The 23,649-nt window shown below is 44.1% G+C and overlaps 1 protein-coding gene across 1 annotated transcript in view; it reads right to left on the bottom strand.

Moving 5' to 3' along the window:
- Positions 1-2,923: 2,923 nt before the first annotated feature.
- The window catches only part of WLS (Wnt ligand secretion mediator), a 105,158-nt gene continuing 84,432 nt past the window's right edge, over positions 2,924-23,649 (bottom strand). The window contains exons 9-12 of the mRNA XM_047788690.1: positions 22,520-22,663; positions 21,225-21,308; positions 14,146-14,299; positions 2,924-3,984 (exon numbers count right to left, since the gene is read on the bottom strand). Of these exons, the coding sequence (XP_047644646.1) occupies positions 3,875-3,984; positions 14,146-14,299; positions 21,225-21,308; positions 22,520-22,663 (492 nt within the window). The 3' untranslated portion in view covers positions 2,924-3,874. The remainder of the gene's footprint in view (positions 3,985-14,145; positions 14,300-21,224; positions 21,309-22,519; positions 22,664-23,649) is intronic.

The following is a 23,649-nucleotide window of genomic DNA, read 5'->3' as shown; positions in this document are numbered from 1 at the left end:
AGCTACTTGAAAAAATATTTTAAGATAATTGGTAAACTGGTATACATGACCAATAATTAATTTTCTCTAGGTTGATGGTCCTTAATAAAGGCTGTTTCTCACCTCTTGAAGGGTTTCTTGAACTTTCCAACACACTGAAAATGGTTGTGTTCAACCTGCATTGTTGAAAGTGGAAATTTCTTCAGCAGAACTCCAAACTCATTTTGTGTTCATGGAGAAGACAGAATACACAGAGGAGCAGGTGGCAACTGAGCTCCTTTGGGCCTCAAGTTTCTCCTCCAACATCCACCAGTAATTTCTTTCCTGTCTCTGGATGAAAGTGACCTCTCACTCTTTGCAAACAAACTCATCAGCTTGTGACGTTGATCCCAAGTCTCTGACCTTCCTTGGTGCTTCTGTAACCTCATCGTTTTCTTGACTTCATGGCTGGCTCTCACTCCTCACGTTTACAGACTCAATCCATTTCTCTCCCCAGACTGAAAACACAAGTCTTCTCTCTACTGGTTCCTCCTGGAGCCACCATCCTACCTGCTTCCCTTCCAGCATGACTACTCACTGCCTGTGTTCTAACCTCTAATTTCTGCCTTTGCCCTGAGGTCCCACATTTCCAAAGCATGAAACCCAACAGGCTATATTCAGTCTTTAAATGCTGTTAATTCCCTCAGGTTATCTAACTTTTTTCTCCATGAGTCTGCTTCCTTCTTTGGCTTCTTTGACACCTCACATCCTGTGGGTCATCACCTAATTTTCTTCCTCTCACATCTCGAATGTGGCCATGCTTGGTTCACTACTCACAGTTATCTTCCTTGACACTTTGATGCTCTGCTGAGCTGAACTTCTCATTCTTTTTTTTTGTCTTTTTGCTATTTCTTGGACCGCTCCCGCGGCATATGGAGGTTCCCAGGCTAGGGGTCTAATCGGAGCTGTAGCTACCAGCCTACGCCAGAGCCACAGCAACGCGGGATCCGAGCCTCGTCTGTGACCTACACCACAGCTCACGGCAACGCTGGATCGTTAACCCACTGAGCAAGGGCAGGGACTGAACCCGCAACCTCATGGTTCCTAGTCGGATTCGTTAACCACTGCGCCACGACGGCAACTCCTGAACTTCTCATTCTTAATGATGATGGCTGCAAAGCCTCCTGCTATGACTGGTCTGCTTCTCCTCTTGTTTCTAGTTGTTAGCTTGTCAACTCCCCCAGAAGATGGCTTTTAAAACCCAGCCCAGGCAAATCCCAACTCCTCATTTTGCCCAGTATAGTTCCTCTTCTCTGATTGTGTGCCTAGCTCAAAATGGATTCTCCATTTCTTTAGAAACTGACCCTGATCCACAGAGTAAGCCACTAGCAGCCATTTGACTTGGCTTCTTGATCACAGTTGATTGACACAGGACAGCCACTTGTGTGAGACTGAGCCACTCAAGCACCTTCTCTCGGTTTTGAAGAAAGAGAGAAACAAAGACTAGTCAATGGTACTGTTCTAGGGGAAAGGTCCATGAACTCCCTGTGCTGGGTGCACTCAGAAAATTCTAGTCAAGTCCCTCTTTGAGCTAAGCTTGCTAGACTTGGCTTCTAGCACTTAGAGTCCTTTAGGTAATAAACTCACTGACATGTCCCCTCCAGGAACCCCTAATTCTGTTAAGGGCCCTATCTATTCCCTCATCTAGGAGGGCTTGAAATTTGACTCTGCTCTTGCTTTTCAAGAGATGCACATTCATAATGCTCAAACTTTTCCAGTTTTATCTCCAGAATAAATTCCCTCTTCTCCATGTTCTCTACCACTTCCCTGGTCCCAGCCTTTGTGATGTCTTTGCTGGGTTTGTTCAGGCTTTCTGTTGCTCCAGCAATAATTATGGTCACCTTACTTCTCTGCCTAAAACCCTAGGCTAAGTCTGATAGCTCTTCCCATAGCATTATGGACCTTTCTCATTCTGGCTCACAGATGCATGGAGCTCATCGTCTGCTAGTTCCACTCCTTCTGTGTGCCAGTAAGGCCTGATGACCAGCCTTACACAAACATTCTCCAGTCTTCATTTCTTCTGTGGTTTCTCTACTGCTGTTCTTTTGTCCTTTGTCCTTGGCAAAATCTTACTTCCTTAAGGCCTATCTCAGGCCCTTTCCCCATCTCCTTAGGAGAAAGTCTCCCTGCATCCTCTGGGGCAGGAGATCACTTGTCGTGTTCTAGGTTCATCTTCCCTTTCAGATGGTGAGGCATGGGCTACATTTAATTCCCAACACCATAGTGGTCCATCTGAAGTGCACTGGATCATATGCCATCAAATGTTTATGAAGGCAGGTAAAGGCCTGAGAAAACAGTCAAAGCCAAAGTATTTCCTCCCATCACTGTTTACCATGGTTTTAGCCAAAATCAGGGAAAAGGAAGTTTGGAGAAGGGGTGCTGAGTAGGCGAATTAAACGGACTATGTCCCAAACCTCTAGGCATCAATGTCTGAAAAACAGGACACTCACAAAATTGGTTTTAGACTCCAGAAAGAACACATTTACATAGTTTTAGAGTTTAAAATGCATTTCCATATACATTAACTGATTTAATTTGCACTGCCACCCCGTGAAGCAGTTAAAGTTTACGAAGGCCAGTTTGTAGGTTAAGGACCAGCCAAGTCAGGTGCCTCAACAAGGTCATGCTACATAATGAAAGTCAGAACCCTGCTAGGAAACCCCGCCTTCCAACCTCAGATTCGGTATCCTTTTTGCTATACCCTGTTGCCTCTCAAATGGCTGAGTTAAAATACAATGAAACAGGCTATTTGGGAATAGATGGGGGGTGTTTGTCATCTACTTCTAAATGATGTATCACTCCCTCCCACTTCCCGCCGAGCATGCCAGCCTAAGGAGGTTGACCACCCAATGCAGAAAATGCTACCCTATTTCCAGAAATAGATACCACCCCCAAACACTTTGACTTGATGCAAAATACTTTAATTTTTCATAAAGCTATTTCCTTTCCACCCCAAAGATGCAACATGGAGAAGAATCTGCATTCACGTGTCCTGGTTGAGCAGGAGGACGACGTGTGCGTATACATATAGGCATATACATACAGGTTTATTTAAATGATCGCATCTACACTTTCAGAGGCTGTTTGAAGCATCTGATGGAAAGAAAACACATTTTAAGCAAGGGGTTAAAAAAGCTTTTCAGACCCAAAGGCCATTTAATACAATAAATCCTACTTGGGTAGTTTAGCAAACATTTTTTAAAAACCCACATCCAACAGACTGGTTAGTATTGGATATACAGATTTGGTTTCAAAGCTGAAATGCCCCTGGTGTAACAGAACCTTCTCATGAAATTCAATTACTTTATATTATGTCATAAAAATAGGGATACAACTTAAATATTAACTCAATAGGCTACTTGGTGATATAAATAGGGAAAAAAAAAAAAGTGGTCATGTCATGGACTAGGAGTGAGAAGACTATGACACCAGCCCATCTTGGACTGCAGAGGATGTTACATTCTATGCTAGAATCTAAAATAGGAAAAAGAAATTGTCAAATATTCCACTCCATATAGACCCCATCTGGCCCAAACCATCCCCCAAGGAGCGCACCCCCAACACATGAGGTTTACTAACCACCTGCTACAGATGTTACTATGTCACTAATTAACAATGATCACCAAAAAATGTGTCATACCAGAGGTTTTGTTATCATACACATTAGTGGCTATAGGGCTCTTCCTCCGAGAGCGACCGTCAGAAGGCAAGCTGACAAACGTCCATGCCGCTGGTCCAAGAAACCACAGCTCAGAGACGGAGCATTTGTTTGCACATGGAGCTCTCTGGCACGCTCCCCACTCTAGTGAGAGGGGCCAGGGCATGGGGGACAGTCCCAGCCGGGTGCTGCAGCCTTCTACTCCTGGGCCTCCTTGCGGGTCAACTTGTAGATCTCGGTGGGTCCGTCCACGTGGGTGATGGTGGTGGTGAGCTGGAGTTCCTCCCCACTGTGGACACCCAGATCGCCTGAAACAGGGTTTTTGGTGTTAGATGTGATCCAGGAGGAAGTGGAAAGCTGGGGTTCATTTCAGCAACGATACCAGCCCTCTTTCACATTCTGAGCTTAAGGAAAAAACCAGGACACACACACCTACAACTAGGACTGACTCCCACCCTTTGCACTTGGACTTGGCAATCATTTCTTATCATTTTGGTCTCCCAGAGAAGAGATTTTAATGATAGATGAGTGAAGATACTGCTTATTTTATTCATAGTAATTATTAACATTTAATGAGAGCTTACTTTGTGCCTGATGCTAGTCTCGATGCTTAATGCAGGATCATTGAAATTTGTCAAATGCTTCCTCTGCATCTACTGAGATGGTCCTGTCGTTTTTGCTGTATTTAATCCTCACAAGAGCCCTCTGAGGCAGGCACTCTCGTCACACCAGCTTTATGGGTGAGGAAGCTGGGAGGGAGGTCAGGAAGGGGAGCAGACACACGATAAAGCCTGGAACTTGGCCAAGGAAGGAAGGTCTGACTCCAAGGCCGTGTATACACTTGCTGTTAATAATTTACAAAGCAGCTATACCATGTGAAGGCAAATAAGATCTATCTATATTTACCAACAGATTTGGATAGCGTACTTCATGGAAGGCCGTTAGGAGCAACTAGGGGTTTTCTCCTCCAGGAAAAAAGTAACAGAAATGTGCTCTGAATTTCCTGCAGCCCCAGGATTCCACACAACACCAGTGTTTTGGGGTCATGCCGGGTAGACAAAGGCATCCCTCTGCTGAAAGAGAATAACGTGTCCTCTTCTAAGCTAGCGGGAGAAAATAAGTTTCTGTATTAAACCCTTAAAGTCTGCTGCCTGGCATAAGGCATTTAAGTGAGTATATAACTGGCAAAGGGAAAATGAAAAACACCAGGACCCAATGGTGTTCAGTCAGACTGTGTGTGGGGTGCACGTGTAGAGACATATCTGCAGAGAGGATAGATATGCTGGAGCTGGAGAACAAAAGGTTAAGGTTATAACTGGGACTGTTATATTGTGCACATATGAATTCATAGTTTCTGGCGCTGAAATGTTCCCTAGTTCAAAGCATGGAATTGAATACACAAGCACTGTTTTCAGTTGGGAATCCAGACCATGACTTAGAAGAAAGCACTGGTCCTACCCTTAGGACCAATATCTTGTCACAAGTTTAGGAACTGCTGGGCATCAATGACTCTGATGGCTTAAGGACCCTAGGGGTCACCCCACTCTCTGGCCCTGCAGGCTCCTTGGCCGGTGCCCTTCATGTGTGCCATGTGGTAGTAGTTTTTCACTGTAGATCCTCGGCAGCTGTGTGACTGAGTTGGTCTTATGAAATGCTGGAATTGTGGCTCTCCACCCAGGAGGATCCTTAGCCCTAGTAGGGCCATTAGCTGTTACAGAGACCACTAATGGCAATTTGCAACTGTCCAAGCAAGCGTCCAATCTACAGGACAAGGAGCAGAGCAGGTAAAAAAGGGGTATCAGCCCAGCCTCCAATACTTTCAGCCCTTGGGCCAGGGCATAGCCAATAAGGTGGAAAGGCTGTTGAAAGAGGTCACTGGGGTAGAGTTGCCTGGGCCATGCAGAACCAGTACTACACAATGAGCAAGTTTTCCCAGGTCACTAACTTGAATACCTCCCGCTGCAACTCCTGGCCCACTTCTCAGTCAACAACAGGCATAAGCCTCCAATGTCTTTTTTTCCTTTGGTCTTTTTAGGGCTGCACCTGTGGTATATGGAAGTTTCCAGGCTAGGGGTCAAATAGGAGCTGCAGCTGCAGACCTACACCACAGCCACAGCAAGGCAGGATCCAAGCCACATCTGTGACTCACGGCAACCCTAGATCCTTAATCCCTCGAGCAAGGCCCGAGATGGAACCCTTGTCCTCATGGATACTAGTTGGGTTTGTTACCACTGAGCCACATTGGGAACTCTAGGCCCCCAATGCCTTGCTCAAAGCTAGTTCTGGAATGGCATGTTTGAGTGAGCCACAAAACTTCAATGCCCATTTCATGATCTGCATATCTGAGAGTCATCAAAATTTCAAAGAGAGTCCTGGTCACCCCAGTGGAACCACTAGCACCTCCAAGTGTTTAACCTAAGGCATCCCTTTTATCAAAGACTTCTTAGAAAGAGAGACTAGGTTGTAATTCTTCCCAGGCTTTGAACCAAAGATGCTAATTATTTATACTGAAAATGTGATTCCAATTACCAGGTCCTGGAAAATCTGTATGTCCCTACAGATCACATCATAAGAGAAAGAGACACAATTACTTGGGCTTTTTTATTTTAATAAGTGCCTAAATTATAGTGCTTATCAGATGTCTGACTCCATTCTAAACACTTTACAAATATTACTGTATTTAATTCTCATTACCTGCCCTTTGATAGAGGCACTATTTCATCATTCCCTTCCTTTGAAGAAGACACTGAGGCACAGAGAGGTCAAGTAACTTTCCCAGGACCCAAGCTGATAAATAGTGATGTGACAGTGAACTCAGAGCCATGAGGCTCCAGAATCTAGGCTCCTCAGCCTTAGGCTATGCTGACTCTGTATATATTCAAATTTCCAACAGCCATTGAGAACACCAGTGAAGTATAAGTTCCCATGCAACATATTATTATAAACATATGCATACAATAATTTGTATAAATGGTCAGCACATTAATTTTGCTTTTGTATCTGATGAAAGGGAATTTACAGAACACAACATCAGTGTACTGATAGTAAGGAGAGCTATTATTTATCAGTATTTACCACACGCACTCTTAGGGGCTTAGCATGCCCTGTATTTCCTAATAAGATGTAAAGACAGCAAGGCTCAAAGAGGCAATGAATTTCTCGAACGTGGCCAGACTTGCTCTCAGCAGAGCTGGAATGAAGACTCAGATCAATGGGACTCTGGCTAGCAAAAATCTGTGATTCATGTGTGGTTTTAGTGTACCACGAAGGCCAACATTTTCCCTTAGGGAACGGATGGGAATATGGCAGTGACACACAGGAGTGGGGATCCCGCCATTTGTCTCCAAACTCCACAGCCTCCCTCCCCTGCCAAGGTCTCACTCCATCTGTTACTCTCCCTCTCTCAGCTCCTGCTGCTCAGTGCAAACATGCTCAAAGTCTCTTCCCATCCAAGACCAAAAAAAAAAAAAAAAAAACCCTTCTGAAAATGTGATGTATTTCTTATTGGGGGAGGGGAAGAATAAATGGAAAAGAATAAATTATGAAAGGAAAAGAAGGGAATTCTTCACTTTGCATTAAGTCTCTTTCCCTGGTTATGATGTCGCTACATCTCAGCTCATCAACAATAAGATGAAGGCTTGTTTCTAACCATTGCGAAATGAGACCAATCTCTGGCATTGGATTTCATCTCGAAGTACTATCAATGAACCCATATCTATGGTATTGCATCCACACATAAGTAGCTGCTGCTTGATTTGAACTGCCTGGAATGAATGCTGGGGACCCAGAAAGCTACATAAACTACACTACAATGATAGAAGGATAAGCACAGCTTCCTAAGACTGGCAGCATTTTCATGACAATTGTTTGTGTATCTGTGGTTACTTTGGTAAAAAGAAGGGAAACTTCTAATTTAATTTCAAGGTGGTTTCGCAGAATTTAAGAGAGACCCATGGTCTTCTAATATCAATAAGGACTACCTAATTCTGTCCTCACAGCCACTAAGGCAAATTAACACCTCATTACCCAGATGTGAAGCCAGAACGCTCTCCCACCATGAGCTCATATTTACGTCTTGCGGTCATACACAGTATATACGGAGCCAGGATTCCAAACCATCTGTGTCTACCTCCAAAGCATACGTTCTTTCTAGAGCACTCCTGACTTTTCTGTGGGACTTTTTTTTCCAATCCCACAACAAACTTATTCCTATTTACCTTCAAAGCTCAGCTCAAATGATAACTCTCTGGAAGGATGTCCCTGGTTCATGGCAAAATGAGAAAATCCAGGAGAGTGTAGGGTTTGTAAAGCTAAATTATTCCCATGCCAAGGACTCTTGTTTACTACAAGATCATATATATATATATATATATATATATACACATAACATAGATATAATCATATCTAGATAATATCTCTATATATTATATAGATATTATGTAGATAATATCTATATATATTATATAAATATATCCTTTCTATATTACGGGTGTTAAATAGTGAATGGCAGGTTTTGAAAATCTCAAAAAAAATTTTTTAAAGAATGTGAATCACTAGCATAGTATCTGGTAGGTAGTAAATGCTCATTAAAATAGCTAACAAGACTTCCTGGTATGGGCCTATCCAGCTTCTCCCTGCTCTGCTCTGCATGGCTCTGTCTAGTCCAGTATGCCAGCACTGGTGTTCCCCACAGGGGTTTAGGAACAAACACCCAGCTAGAAAGTAGGTGTGCTTTGGGATTCCTTCTCGGGGATAAGGCAGAGGGGCCTTGGTGGGACAGGGTTCAGGAATCCTGGGTCCGGCTATCTCTCAATCCCTTTCAAATATCAAGGTGGTTTATCCCAGGCTTGAAGTGACCCATTTCCCATCTACCTCCAAAGTACCTCTGGACACTCTATGCCAGGCATCCCTAAGGCGGGAACACAATAAAGCCTAGACACTCTGTGTGAAATCTTAAGTGTCACGGCCTGAATTGTACCCCCTCCCCAATTCATCCACTGAAATCCTAATTCCCAATACCTCAGAATGTGACTGTACTTGGACACAGAGTCTTTAAAGAGCTGACAAAGTTCAAGTGACGTCATCAGGATGAACCCTCAACCCACAGGACCAGGATCCTTAAGAGACAAGGAGATTAGGATACAGACACACACAGAGGGAAGACCATGTGAAGACGCAGGCTGTAAGACCCACGACAGCATCTGAGTCCAGCCCTGCGGGTAAGACCGACTCCATCCCTGTTCACAGACATGAAGGGGAGGCCAGGTTAGCCATGGGTGGGTGCATGTCACCAAGCACACACGCAGGGAAAAATGGCAATTAAAGGCTGCTACTGCCAAGGCCTGGGGCCTCAAACCAAACACTGACTGAGGCAACAAAAGCCAAAGCCACCCTTCCTGGGAAACAAGCAGCAGGAGACACAGAAACCTCTAGAAGCAAAACCGAACCAAGCTACCAGGACTCAGGGTTGCTGCTGTGGCTTCTAGCAGAAGAGGTGTGTGCCAGACGGAAGACAAATAGAAATAGAAAAGAGCCTGTTGGCAATTAGAGTGTCTCCTGTCGCCATTGTCACAGTCATCCAGTCAGGAATTCCATGTCTCACTTTTTTTCTAAAACCTTCTGACAAGAATTTTACAGATGAAATAACACAAAAATGAAAGCTAGTGTCAGGAATTGTCCGATTTCCAAAGCAGCTCCAACATTTTTCCCCCCGTGAACTGGTGACCGAGGGGGTCGGGATGGTGGGTCATGTGTGCAGGGCGTCAGTGATGCTGTGCCCCTGGGAGATGAAACCTCCGCTCTGTGCTGCTGTTCATTTCTGCCTGGGAAGACACTCAGAATGATTCACAGACTGGCTATGGAAACAGGTAAAGAGTACAGCTTTAATGAGAAGGCAGCAGGAGGAGGACAGAAAACGCAAATGGTGCTTGAAAGAGAGTCTAAAGTATCTTTGCTAAATTAAAAAAAAAAAGGCATACGTATGTCACATATATGTATACATGTGTGTACATGTGTGAACATACATATAAAATGTATCTAAACATGCACAGACATACATTTTTATATATACACACATTGATAGTCTCATACATACCTAGTCACTGATTTGAATGTGATTTGCACTAACACTGCAGCTTTGGTGGATTAACCAACAGTTAGGAACCCAGAGTGCCACACCCCTGGGATACCATCAGGTGCTGACAAGCTGAAAACATTCTGGCTTAGACCTTCTAGCTGGAGCCATCCTGCCACGTCCCACGTTTCAGGAGGCAGAGGAGGCTGCTGTGTTTCCCGGACCAGGTTTCTAGCTCTGGGAGAGCAAGGGCTGTGTGTGTGTCACTCCATCCTCTCAAACCCAGCACAGGCCTAAGCACTGAGGCACTCACCAACTCATTTCTAAGGGTCATTTTCCGAGCCCCAGAATACAAGACAAAGAGAAACACGTGAGAGAAGATGCTCTTTGGAAACTGACCCTCTCTTGGACATGCTGCCCCCTTTGTTCCCCTTCTGTCCATTCCTTAGGAGAAGCAAAAGGGAGAAGCAAAAGACTACTCTCTCTGCTCTCATCTCCTTCCTCCTCACCCCCTCAATGCCTCTTGGCATTTCCTTCCACCTCCCAAAGCAACGCTCCTCAATGGTGCTTTCTCTTTCCTTAGCCCCTTGGTCTCTGTTGCATCAGAAACTGCTTGCCAAGTTCCTGGAAATGAGCTTTTTCCAGAGGTTCATCCAGGATCCCGCTCATGAAGGCAAGAAGCACCGCACACCTGGGATTCATTCTCCATAGCAAGAGATCCAAATTCTTGGCTCTGGACCCTAAAGGCTAGAGGGAGGAGGGAGTCCAAGCCCTTTAACAATAAAAACTCTCCACACACACACACAAAAGGAAAAGGACCATGGGAAGCCTGGGGGAGGAGGAGAAATGCCATCCAGAGACTCGAAAGAATGTAAAAATACAATGTATGTCTATGAGAAGTTCATTTTCTAGGTTCCCATGTAATATTCCAAATTAGCTCTTTCCAAGGAGCTTCCAAATCTTGGCAAACGCTCCATAATTCCTAGGATACACTGTGTGGTCTGGCAGTGGGTGAAGAGATGGAAGAGAGCAGAAAAGGAAAATGATCAGAGAACCCAACTCAGAAGAGCCCCTTCCAGATGCACCAGGATGCAGCACCACCCAGGGAAGTGAAGGGCACGACATGCTGCCAGGAGCTCTCGGGCTGCCGCAAAGTCACAGCAGGTCATGTCACCACCACAGGACTGCTAAATTGCCTGACTGTCGTGTTTATGATCAGAACAGGGTCCCCAAAGTATCTGCCTGCTAAACTGCTTGACAAATGTTTTCCAACAGGGGCCCTAATGGCCTTTGGAGCAGGATAGTTCATTACTACGAGGGACTGTTTTGCTCATTGCAGGACATTTAGCATCCTTAGGATCTGGCCCTAGAGGCCAGTGGCACATCCCATTCAGCAATGACAATCCAGAACAACCACGGACATGTCCAAACACCTCTTGGCAAGGGATTTGGGGGATATGACCTCCTGTTGAGAACAGCTTTTATGCTTTCTGTGAAATTACAGATGAAGCTGTCTTTGACAACAACAAAATCTGATAGGGAACAAATCAAGTGCTGTTCTCAATTGCAAGGTCTGAAGCCTAGGAGGATGGCTGTTGGCCTGGGTGAGAAGTCCTAATGGGAGCTGCCTGACACCTGGCTTGCAGCTCAAGCATCCAGCCCCACAGGGTGGCGGACAGTCATCCTGCTTCTGCAGGCGTGGCCACAGCTCTGAAAGGGCTAGGCTTGGGCAAATTCTCACCAGTGTTTGGAAACCCCTTGCGTGAGACAGAATCACCCCCTGGGCTGCCAACTTTATGACGGGAGGTACACTTCCACCCCTTCCTTGCCAATAGGAATAAAGAGAACCAGAGAATTTCACAGTCCCAAAAGACTTTAAGAGATTACTTACAGGTGGGAGAAGTGGTACAGGGAGAGGTGAAGTAGTTTGCCAACAGTCACCCAACAAAAACAAGCAGAACAGTTTAGGTACATAAAATGTTGTAGCGCACAGTCAGTACTCAGTAACCATTACCCACTGGGGTTATCATTCCAACATGGCAGGAGTCCAGTATTTGCTTTAGTTCCTGGAAGGCAGGAACTCCACCTCCTAAGTTCGGGCTTAATACTCCCAAGGCAAGGACAGATCCATATGGTTTCTGTCAAAGTCCAACTGGATGGACATGAAATGAAATCAAGATTCTTGTTCACAAGCCCAGAATCCCTTCCTGCTGGCATTACAGAGGGCCACTGTTTGAAAGACCACATGCTCCCATTTCCATGCATATGGTAAAACAAGGAGTGCTAGCAGTAGAAGGGGAGGTTACCTAGCTCACAAGCTTTCTAGAAGGGACATCAATCAAACCAAGAGTTGGGCAGGTGGGTAGGTAAGCCAGTCTTTATTCTTGCCCAGAACCCACAGCCAGAGATGGACCTAATACTGAGTGTGACAGGGAGGAAGAGAGGCCTAGTATCTAGGACACTTTTGTGCAGAAGAAGCAGGTGTAGTGTTGGGGTCAGATGGAAGCTGAAACTATTCTGCTACCCTTGACCCTCAGCACAGATGCCCTCCTCTCCCTGCCCCATCTCTCATGTCATCATGCCTCTCTTTTTATCCCGGACTCAAGATCACTGGCCCATGTGTGAAGTATGAAAGCTAATTTAGAACTCTTATTTCTAAAGCATTAATCCAGTCAACATTTTCAGAGCACCTTTAAGAATCAATCCTTGCCCTGAAGGATTTTGAGATCCAGCAGGAGAGAGAAGACACAAGCAAACTCATCTACTACACCTACACAGAGAGCATCACATGAAAAGTGGAATCATGTTCCCGCAGGCTGTTCTTTAGAACAGGTTCCAAAAGATACCCTGCCTGGAAAAAGGGTTCCAGGGCCAAATGCTCTAATAATTTTGAAGTGCTGTTAATCCACCCACCCATCTTAAAAGACATGCAGTACAAATTAATGTGCTAAAGGCATTACGATATTTTGTAATGAAAACATATTACTCCTGATTAAAACCCCAATGATTCTCAAACTTATTTGATTATTAAAACCTACCCATGACGACAATATTCTACTGAATGTAAGTTGCCAGACTCTGATTGGGGTGATCAGGAAGGGGTCTGAAGAAGGAGGAAACATTGTTTATGGGCCCCAAATTTGAGCAGAGTTTTATCAGGCCCTGATGGAGGCAGGATATGAATGCATACACTCAGCACACATTTGCTGAGCACTTCATATGAGCAAGGCTAACCCTTGGTGCCATGCAGACATGCAGGCCTTAAAGACCTGGTTTCTGCTCCAAAGCAGACAGAAGAGCACTGGCTCTGATTTGACAGAGAACATCTTATGTTTAAGGAACATCGGGCACACGGCTAGGGCAAAGCAGGTGTGAAAAAGAGTAGAAAGAGTAAGGGTGGAGCCAAACATTGTAGGACTAATTATGCACAGGAAAAGGCGTTATCAGTTGAGCTGTGTACCAGGCAACCTCTTCCATGTCACCAGCACTGGTCCAGGCTTATGTTCATTTTCCCCTGCCATGACTGGTAGAGAAACGCCAGCCAAGTCCCTCCCTTCTCCGGGCCTGTTTCCTCATCTATAAAATGACTGGACTGGCTAAGTTCTCCAAGGTTCCTTGCGGCATCAGCACCAAAAACAGCACATACTGGCACTTAAGAGAAGAAGGCTATGGGCACCGGAAAATAGCTACTGGCTGGATGTGTCAGCAGGCTTGCAGGAAAATGAGCAGGGGAAACATGAAGTTAGCTCCACCTTAACTCTCAGGGCCCAGCCCTCATCCCCCAATATCTCAGACTGTGCTTCTCAATAATGAGAAGAATAAATGTGGCGCCCTTTCCAAGAGTCAATCTTGTTCAACAAGTTGAGGAAAGCAAATTTAATTTTTGTACTAAGGCTGGGACATGTCATGGACTGGAATGCAATATTCCCAATTATTTTAAAGATTAAAAGAAAAAAAGGCATTCTCATCGTGGCTCAGTGGAAACAAATCTGACTAGTATCCATGAGGACGCAGGTTTGATCCCTGATCTCGCTCAGTGGGTTAAGGATCTGGTGTTGCCATGAGCTGTGGTGTAGGTTGCAGATGCAACTCGGATCCCCCATTGCTGTGGCATAGGCCCATGGCTACAGCTCCGATTTGACCCCTAGCCTGGGAACCTCTGTATGTCTCTGGTGCATCCCTAAAAAGACAAAAAAGAAAAAAGAAAATGAGGGCTTCCAGAAGTATCTGCCCCATGCTGGCTTTTTGTCTTATAGCTCCAGAGTCCCTGGGGTTGCTCGTTCACACTTGGAGAGACTGTCTGACTGGGGAACCCAGAACCTTTCCTATCTAAGTCTTGCGGAGACAGAAGCCTACTTATGCTGAGTACAACTATGCCAAAGAGACTGGAACTCACCGTTGGACTGGTCCTCCCCATAGTTCTTGTGGGATGGTGCATACAAGAACATCAGAGCAAACACATACAGGTTCCACATCCCATAGATGCCTGTGAAAAAGGCACTGTTCACTTGGACCGTAACACCGCCCCACTTCCAATGGCCTTCAGTCACCTACGGAAAAAGGAATGACATTCAGTTGGAACCCAGAAGAAACACAATTCCCAGCCTCGGAACCAACTAACACAAATACCAAGTCTCTTCTATACATGGGAAAGTGAAGGGCCAGGTAAGACTTCATTTTTTTAATCTGAATCATATACCATGAATTCAGGTTAACAGAGGGCTTACTACATGTCAGGCTCAAAGACAGCTGTTCTCATCTTGGCTGCACATCAGCAATATCTGGGGAGCACCTCCTCCTAAAACAGCCACACGTCATTATCCCTAGCATAATGAAACTGCATTTGAGTCTAGCACTTATACACAATGACAGTTCTCCTCTGCTATCTGTCTCCCCAGCTACACGCAAATTCCCTGCAGGCAGAGACCAGTTCTGGTTTGTTTACTGCCATATCTTCAGCACCCAGTGCACTGAAGGGTTAATTAAATAAACTTCTGCATTCTTGGAGGGAGTGGTTTTCCTGGGTTGGGCAGTGTGGAGAGGCAGAGAGAGACAGGCTTGAGGTCAGAGACCCAGATTCCAATCCAGGCTCCACCACTCATTTTCTGTTTAACATAAGAGATGTAAGATTGGAGTTCCCATCGTGGCGCAGTGGTTAACGAATCCGACTAGGAACCATGAGGTTGCGGGTTCGATCCCTGCCCTTGCTCAGTGGGTTAAGGATCCGGCGTTGCCGTGAGCTGCGGTGTGGGTTGCAGGCACGGCTCGGATCCCTCATTGCTGTGGCTCTGGGGTAGGCCGGTGGCTATAGCTCCGATAAACCCTTAGCCTGGGAACCTCCATATGCTGCAGGAGTGGCTCAAGAAAAGGCAAAAAGACAAAAAAAAAAAAAGAGAGATGTAAGATTAAGATTTGAAACTTCAGTTTGTTTAAGTGCAAAACAAAAACTTGCAGGGTTACTGAGCTGAAGGAGGTGAAAATGTTCTAGAAATATCCTGGCATACAGCAAACACTCAATAAATCTTATTTTATGTCACTCTATGTACGTCACTCACAGTAATTATGAAGGTTTCATAGGCTTTACAATTCAGCAAGATGTTCTGAGGCTGCCTTTGTCTATGTTAATGACTTGGTCATAGTTTTAAGGGCGGTCTGAGGACATATGGATTACACTAAGGACTGTCGAAAGAAATGTAGAGCAGAGGGACTAATAATCTGTGCCAGCTCTGAGATCAATGAAATGATTTTGACCACTTCTGCTTGCTGCAGGAAATCTTAAATGGGAATAAAAGAAAGTATTGGACAGAGGTTCCTGTTACAGCTTAATGAGGATGGGTTACACGAACCATCTCCAGGAACCCCTCCTGCTAGGAGCTAAAGTATCTCTAAATGTTAATGATTTTAACAAGCAAGTTGACTTCACCCCCTGCTTAAGAGGCAGTACGTCTACATTCATTTCTATATAACCTATGACCCCCAGGGACCCCAGGCAGAATAAAGCTATAAGCATAGGTATTTCCTTCTATGAGACCTACAGTGTCAGTTAACCAGGTTATTTATTTTGGAAAATAATTCAATTTATAGGACATGCTCAGGATTGGGGTTTTTTTTGGGGGGTGGGGGTGGGAAAGGGTTTCATAACTATTAATGATTTTAGAACAATGTACCAGCATTCAACTATTAATGATTTTACAACAACGTACCAGCATTCATCCTACTAGTTAGGATTTAGTAGTTAGAAATGTCTCCAAATGTCACTCTTGTTTTAAGTACAGAAGGTCCCAACTTTATAAAAATTACAATATTCAGAGCACACTTAAGATGATTTTTAACGCACATAATGGAAGGGGAAAAAAAGCCTCAGGATAGTCTCTGGAGACACATGTACCTGCTGTCATAACAAAGAGACCTCTACTTCATGTGATCAAGGAGAGGAGGCTAGGCTAGAGGACCTAAAGGTCATGTGAAGTAGGGCGGTTCTTCCTTTCTCTGCTCTATTAAGGCCGTGGGCCCCTCAGCTAGGGGAAGGGCCTGAAAGAGTCTCCTTCCTGTGATATTAGCTGGAGATACGCAGTATTTAACAACTTTGCTGAAATTGATTCTTGCTGGGATTGGCATGACTGATCCATCCAAGGCAACAGCCCCCTGCACTCCTGGTACACAATGGCACTCTACAGAGGGATGTTTATTGAATCAACATGAGCAAAGGACAGGGATGTGCTGGAATGCCCGTACCAATACATGGATGTAGACGGGGGGGATAGAAAAAGTCACTTTTAGGAAATACCTGACTGAGAAGTAAAAAGGAGATATTGTAGTCCAGAGTAAACCATACTAATTACGCTTGAAAGTAAGAGGAACAGTCAATGGGTAATAAGCATAATTTCATTTAAATAGTGCTCTCTACTGTCTTCCACACTGACACTCCAATCGGTCACACGGATATTAACAGAGCTAAGATTTTTAGAAATGATAGCAAGGATGAGAGTTAACATTTATTCAATACTAATGATGTGTCAGGCACTAGACTAAGAATTTTGCACGGCGGATATTATTTAGTCTTAATAACAACTCTATGAAGTAGGCAGATAATATCTCCACTGTACTCATGGGTAAACTCTGACACAGAGTATCCTGCCCAAGACTGCTCAGCCAGGAAGCTGTGGCTCTGACTCCAAAAGGAGGTATTCCTTATCATCATGCAACACAAGAGTAGGTCTATTATCTTAAACAGGATGCCCTCTCAAGTTAGCATATAAGGCAACTAGTAGGTTAAATTTCCTTTGAAATCCACTTAATTGACCAGAATCGCATTACTTATACAGTATAAATTATACACACACACACAGGTTTGTACATTCAAATCTGTATAGCAATATATATGCACTATACTATCCCAGACATAGAGGTATTTGGTACCTAGTAAACTGGCTCTACATGCAAAATATAATTTTACAGTAGAACCGCTGAAACGAGATGCTTATTCTATGAGGGACATACTGGAGCAGGACTGGCTGAGGAAAGGGGAGATTCATGCCCCTATCTCATGTCTGCTGTGAGACACATGTGCTTATTTAGAATGGAGTTGCAGAATTACCCACACTATTTAATCTGAAATCTCTCAATGCATTATTTCCTGCTGAGGGCAGAGTTGCATTTGCATCCACGGACTGTATACATAATGTCACTCTGCTGTCTGGAGACCCCATTGTGCTTTCCCCTCTCCTCTCAATTATTCATGCCTGAGACACCCTGAGCGCTGAGTACATTCTCACCAATATGTACCACAATGAGCAGTCTCAACAGAACAGGCCTTGTAAATCCAAAAGCTTATTAACGACAAGGCAAAGAGGTGACAGTCACCCCCTTCTAACTTTCAGAAAGAAAAATCAGGTAGCCCCAACAAAAAAAAAAAGAAAGAAAGAAAAGAAAATCATCTCCCCTCAGCCTAAAGTTTTATTTCTAAAAGTCTCTGTTTTTCCTGATTTCACATTTGAACAATATACTTTTGTGTGAAACCACCCAATTATGCCCCTGTAGCCAAGTGAAGGTCAAATCCCTTTACACCCAGTAGTCTTGACAACCAACATTCCACTTCACAACAAGATTTCCAAATCCCAGACACAGGCTCTCTTACTGGAAACATTTCCTCTGTAAGTAACAGAAGGAAGTGATCACACATTTAAAAAAGGGGGGGGGGCGCTGGGGACAGGCTCTCTGGGAGTTTGCTGCATGTGGCTTGACCTAAATGTCAGGCACCTGGAGTCCCCTTAGCGAAGGTCAATGACCTTCTCTCCTGTGTTGCACTTCTGTTCCCTACTGCCTGCCACCTCTAAATGGAATGCCTCTTTCTCTTCCAGAGGGAAGGGGCTAAAATACCAGGCTGTGATGTGCCATCGCTCCGTTGCTATGACTGAGGCCATCAAAATGGCAGGCATTAAAAGACTGCACCTCAGTACCCAGCTACAAAGCCTCAAGGTCACTGCATTCCACAGCTTCCGCCGGCCTTTCATTCCTGGCCTCAGAGCTTCAATATCCCGGCGAGATCCCCTCGCATTATATTTCATGGGGCTTAAATGCAAGCTCTCCCAGCAAGCCTGCGAGTATAATGGGAGTTTTAATACATTCCTTTTACCTAAGGCTGGGATCTATTTCAAAAAGTTACCCAATAGGTTTTCTTTCAGATGAGCTCATTGCTGAGACATTCCAAAATGACATTAAAAAAAAAATAAATCCTCTGATGACTGTATTAATACAGTACCTGGGACACCGAGAGTTATGCCTGAAAACGTCTTAGATATCTATAAATAAACCTTGAAAAAAAAAATAACCCAGCAGGAGGAATGTAAGGAGCTAATGGAATCCAAAAGACCTCATTGCTACCCCCTTAGAGTTGAAATCCACTCTGGGCTGACTGTCGCAGCAGATATAAAAAGCCAGCCACAAGCTGGAGCCGTGTTAGAAAATATTGGGGCAGTGGAATATTGATCTTTTTCTCCAAAGAAAAGCCACAAACTCGGAGACTTGGAACACTGGGCTCCTTTGCTTCAAAACGATGCACTAATTAAACATATACAAGATTAAATTCGGGCAACATGTAGCCACCTTACAGATCAATCAAAAGTCCCTTTTGACTTCTGGGTCAGACACAAGAGAGTAAGTGGGGTGGGGCTGCAGGGAACAGCTTCAGCTTTCCCGAGTGACAGAAATATGCATTAGGAGCAAAGGTGCCCCTTCTTTGTGCCTCCCTGAGAACTGCCTTTTATTCCTCAGCCCATCTTCCTTGAGGTACCATCCTCCAAGGATTGTGTCCTGTTCTCTCAGCCTCTCAGACCTGGCTGTGTGAAGTGTCACAGTGCGTTACTGAGGGGCTGGAAGACTGGGAAGCATGTTGGTCACATGAGGAAATCAGCCAAGGGACAAGTCTGGTCTCAGGCCCCCTTGTAGAGCCTCAGCTGGTTGAATAAAAAACTCATTCAGAATTTGAAATATTTTTACTGCCCTTGGAGTGGAAGGTGAAGCTTCCAAGGTTTTATAAACAAACAGTCTGAGTCAAACACAGCACTGTTGTAGGCCAGAGCAGGGCGGTGAGCAGAACTGAGATATGTATGTATGTTTATTTTATTTTTTCTACTCACTTCAGCTTTCAGCAGCAGCAGCATTAACCCTGCCCAGTGGATGTAGACAACAGGGCTCTAGGGGTAAGAGGCACCCTTGGGTGTCCTTGGATAGAATTCAAGGAGGCTATGAACCAGAGTAGGAAAAAAATATCCCTTTATTTTCACCAACCTCTAACTAAAAGTTACCATTTCTCTCAATAATGAATACAGAAAACCTATCTCCATAATATTAGTACTACCTGTCATTTTGTCACCAATATAAACCATATTTTCATATCAATTATATTTATATATCTGAAATCTCTACAGTATGTGTAATTGTAAAAGATATATGAATTTATCAATGTATCTATATGATTGCCTTAGAAATCAGAAGTATTTGGAGTTCCTATCATGGCTCTGCAGAAACAAATCTGACTAGCACCCTTGAGGATACAGGTTTGATCCCTGGCCTCGCTCAGTGGGTTAAGGATCTGCTGTTGCCATAAGTTGTGGTATAGGTCGTGGACACGGCTCAGATCTGATGTTGCTGTGGCTGTGGCGTAGGACAGCAGCTATAGCTCCAATCTGACCCCTAGCCCCTAGCCTGGGAACCTCCATGTCCTGCACCCTAAAAAAGAAAAAAGAAAGAAAGAAAGAACGAAAGAAATCAGAAGTATTTTGTTTTGCTCATTTAAAAACATTCAAAGAAGAGCCTCACGGCCATCACCTAAGGTTGCCTAAGGGGTCCAGGACACAAAAAAGCTTAGGAACCCTTCTCCTAAAAAGAAGCTTGCTCTCAGAACAGGGTAAGTCTGATCCTAAGGCTCTATCTGCACTACTAATATTCTCAATTTTAACAAAGTATAGGGATGAAAGAGCAGTTGGCAAAAAAAATCAAAAGGACTGGATTCTGGTCCCTAACCTACCGGATGTCTTTGGCACAACATTCACCCTTGATGCTATTCATAAAAGCACAGCTATTCATGCTCACAGCATGCCCAGGCACTCTGCAAATCACTTTGCAAGCATTACTTCATATGATCTTTACAGCCACTTCTTCAGGTGGTTCTATTATTATATCCATTTCACAGATAAGAAAATTAAACCTTCGAACTGTTACGTAATCCATCCACAGTCCCACCCAGCTGGAAACAGCATAAATGGGAAATGTCTCTAAGGCCCTAAGATTTCATATTCTAGCAATGCAATTCTAGGATAACAATTCCTATCCTACTTATCCATATGATTTTTGTGAAGTTCAAACAAATGATAAATATATAATACATGTGATTTAAACAGGACTTCCATTTTGTAAAACAAGTTACCAATATTTAAAAATTATTATCATTACTATTACTATTACTGAGATTTTCAGGTATTGCACAGCTGTGAGTTTTGGAAATAACCAGCAGAAAGGTACAGCTCTATCAAGAGGACTTCTGAATTACGTTTCCTGTTTAAGTGGTACTGTATTATTACAAAGAATGGCTGATGGATTGTAAAATGATCCATTTTATATAAGGATCAAATCAAATTAATACTTGCTTGTTGGTGTTCTGCTACCGGGCTTAAAAAGTTTATTCTCTGAAGAAAACGAAACAAGTTCCCTTCAATCTAGCTGCAGACTTTTAATTTATTTAGCTACTTTTTCCTCCCATGAGTCTGTACTGAAAGGAAAATTCAGTCTGATAACAAATACCAGATTAAAGAAGCCTTAAAAAAAAAAAAAAAACCCAAAAAACAAAAGGCCCGATTCACTGCCCAGCAAAATAGCCTCTCTGCTCCTTTCTCAGTAGCTCTATAGAATTTTCTGTGCAAAGTGGAGGCAACTTTTCAGGGACATTCTCATCCTGACCTCTCAGGGTCCACTTACCTGACTAACAATGAAGAAGATGACAGTCATGGCAGCACAGGCCAAGGTGATAAGCATGAGAAACTTGAACCTGAAAATTAGCCCCTATCAGGAAAGAGAGAAAGACCAGTTTAACATTTTACCAGCGACCACCGATCCTTTTCTCAATATAAACATCTATAAAAAGCTAATTTTAAGGAAATCTGTAAAGCCAAATCCCTAGGAGTGATGGGAAAATAATTTCACGGAGTAACATTTCTCCTGCAGAGGTGACTGTGGCTGAAAAATTTATTGGACCAAATAGTTCCTGGGTTCTTATCTTTCTTGAAACAGTGATACCAGAGCCTGGGAAATTATATTCACAGCACGTCTTGAGGCTGCTAATTTCCCTGCTAAGCTGGTTATGCTTCTCTGCAAGAGTTCAAAGTTACCAAATCCAAGTTTTCTGCGGCTGTAATAAAATTCTGCTCCAGTGAACAAAAAGAAATGTGCATATTAATCAACATGAAGTGGATTTGGTTGGGTTTTTTCACGTGTCACTCCAGCTCTAAACACAGGCAAAGCTTCTGCAAGTGCCCACTGTTTCCTGAGAGAAGGATTTGAGGAACCTGTTTTTCAGGGAAGGGTGTCTCTTATTCAGGTGCTTTTATTTCCACTGCATATAAAAATCCTGTGGTTCTGCAGTTTCCGTTTCTCTTTGCACAGAGGAATCAGGCCCATGTCTCCAAGATAGTCACTTAGGCATGAGCCCAAGAGAGCCTTGAAAAATTAAGAAGGTGTTGTCCGATTTAGGGATTTGAGGCTGTCAGGCATTCCTCTTGAATATGGACACGATCTACAAACACAGATTACTGGACTGTGTGTGAGCACCTGCTGCATGTCGTAGGGGAAATGTGGCCTGTTGAAGTCTAGAAGTCAGGTCACCTGGGCTGAACCCCAATCTTAAGGCTGATTCTCAGCAAGGGAACCCTGGGAGCAAGCCAAATTCCAAAGCTACCAGAGTCAGATCTCCCATCTAGTATGGACCCACATTCCACAAAGCTGAAGAACTTGCTGAACAAGTTTACTCCTTACTGGGCATAGAAAGATATTTGTTATCACAGAAAACTCCAAGATCTAGATAAGCCAAAAAGCTAGATGCCACTCTGGGTAGGATTTAGCTTCTTATTTTGCCCAGAGATCCTACATCACATGAGAATCTCTCATTGTGTGATTGAAATAAAGGCTTCCAATCTCCAGGCGTGTGTATGCCTGTCTTCACGTTAAGCAGGAGACTGTGAATACCGGTTCCTGAATGAGCCAAGAGATGTGCTTACCTCATAGTGCAGTCGCCGGACTTTGCTCATGGCTGGCAGGCTGGACTGCTTCCCGCTGATGTTCCGAAACACCTGAAAGACCATGAAGCACAGAAACAGGAAGTAGAGGCAGAGGCAGATCCCAGCCACGATGATGAAGGCCATCTGATGGTGTTCAGTCAAGGAAATGGCAGGCTAGCCAAAAACTCAAGCACTGCTCCCCAGGTCTGTGGCCAATACGCTTTGTCTCCAAATACGTAAGGAATTTTCAGGGGGATAAAATGTTAAAACCTGGCATTCTAATATCAACAATAGAGGTTTTCTGACACAGAGGTAGCAGTGAGGAATGTTCCAAATTGCTTTTAAGCCAAGTAAGAAGAAGAATGAGGTCTTGCTTGTTAGAAATGCAGACTCTAGGGTCTGAGGTAGACCTACTAAATCAGAATCTGCCTTTTAACAAGGTCCCAAGGAAAGTAATGTGCACAGGAAAATTGAAAAGCACTAAAAGCTTGGATATTGGTTCTAAGTACTGATCAGATGGAAAGCTGCATTAAAATCACCTCAAGAGTTAAAAAAGACAGGTGCCCATGTCTCACCACAGATACATAGAAACAGGTTTTCCAAGGGCTAGGAAACCAAGTATAATCATATTTGGGAACCACTGGGCTAATCCTTGGGTTTTTATAAGGAGATTGAGATTCCGTGGAATCTGGAGGGGATAGGGTGGGGGTTGGGTGCAGTACCAGCAGCAGCCACTGCTGCAAGGGATGCTGGGAATGAGACTGAAGGTCTTGAAGTACAAGCATGGATGAAGTTGAGTCTGCAGTCTTCTGTCACAGAAAAATCTTGTCTAATGGAATGGGGGGAGTACAGAAGGAAACATGGCCAAGGTGGGAGTTAAGGGTGGGGGCAATATGTTCTGAGGCTGATCTTTAAAGCTTAATCTGAGAACCATCAAGGCTTGGGGTAGAGTGAGCTGGTCTGGGAGGCAGGTGACCAGACTCCAACTCCTTTCTGCTCCAACGCTACCTCAAGTTGCATATTTTAAAAAAATTTACTGGAGTTCCCGTCGTGGCACAGTGGTTAACGAATCCGACTAGGAACCATGAGGTTGCGGGTTCGGTCCCTGCCCTTGCTCAGTGGGTTAATGA

This window comes from Phacochoerus africanus, chromosome 8 (assembly GCF_016906955.1).
Source record: "Phacochoerus africanus isolate WHEZ1 chromosome 8, ROS_Pafr_v1, whole genome shotgun sequence".
Lineage (NCBI taxonomy): Eukaryota > Metazoa > Chordata > Mammalia > Artiodactyla > Suidae > Phacochoerus > Phacochoerus africanus.
Note: the sequence above shows the minus strand (reverse complement) of the source record. Positions and strands in the feature narration are given on the sequence as shown.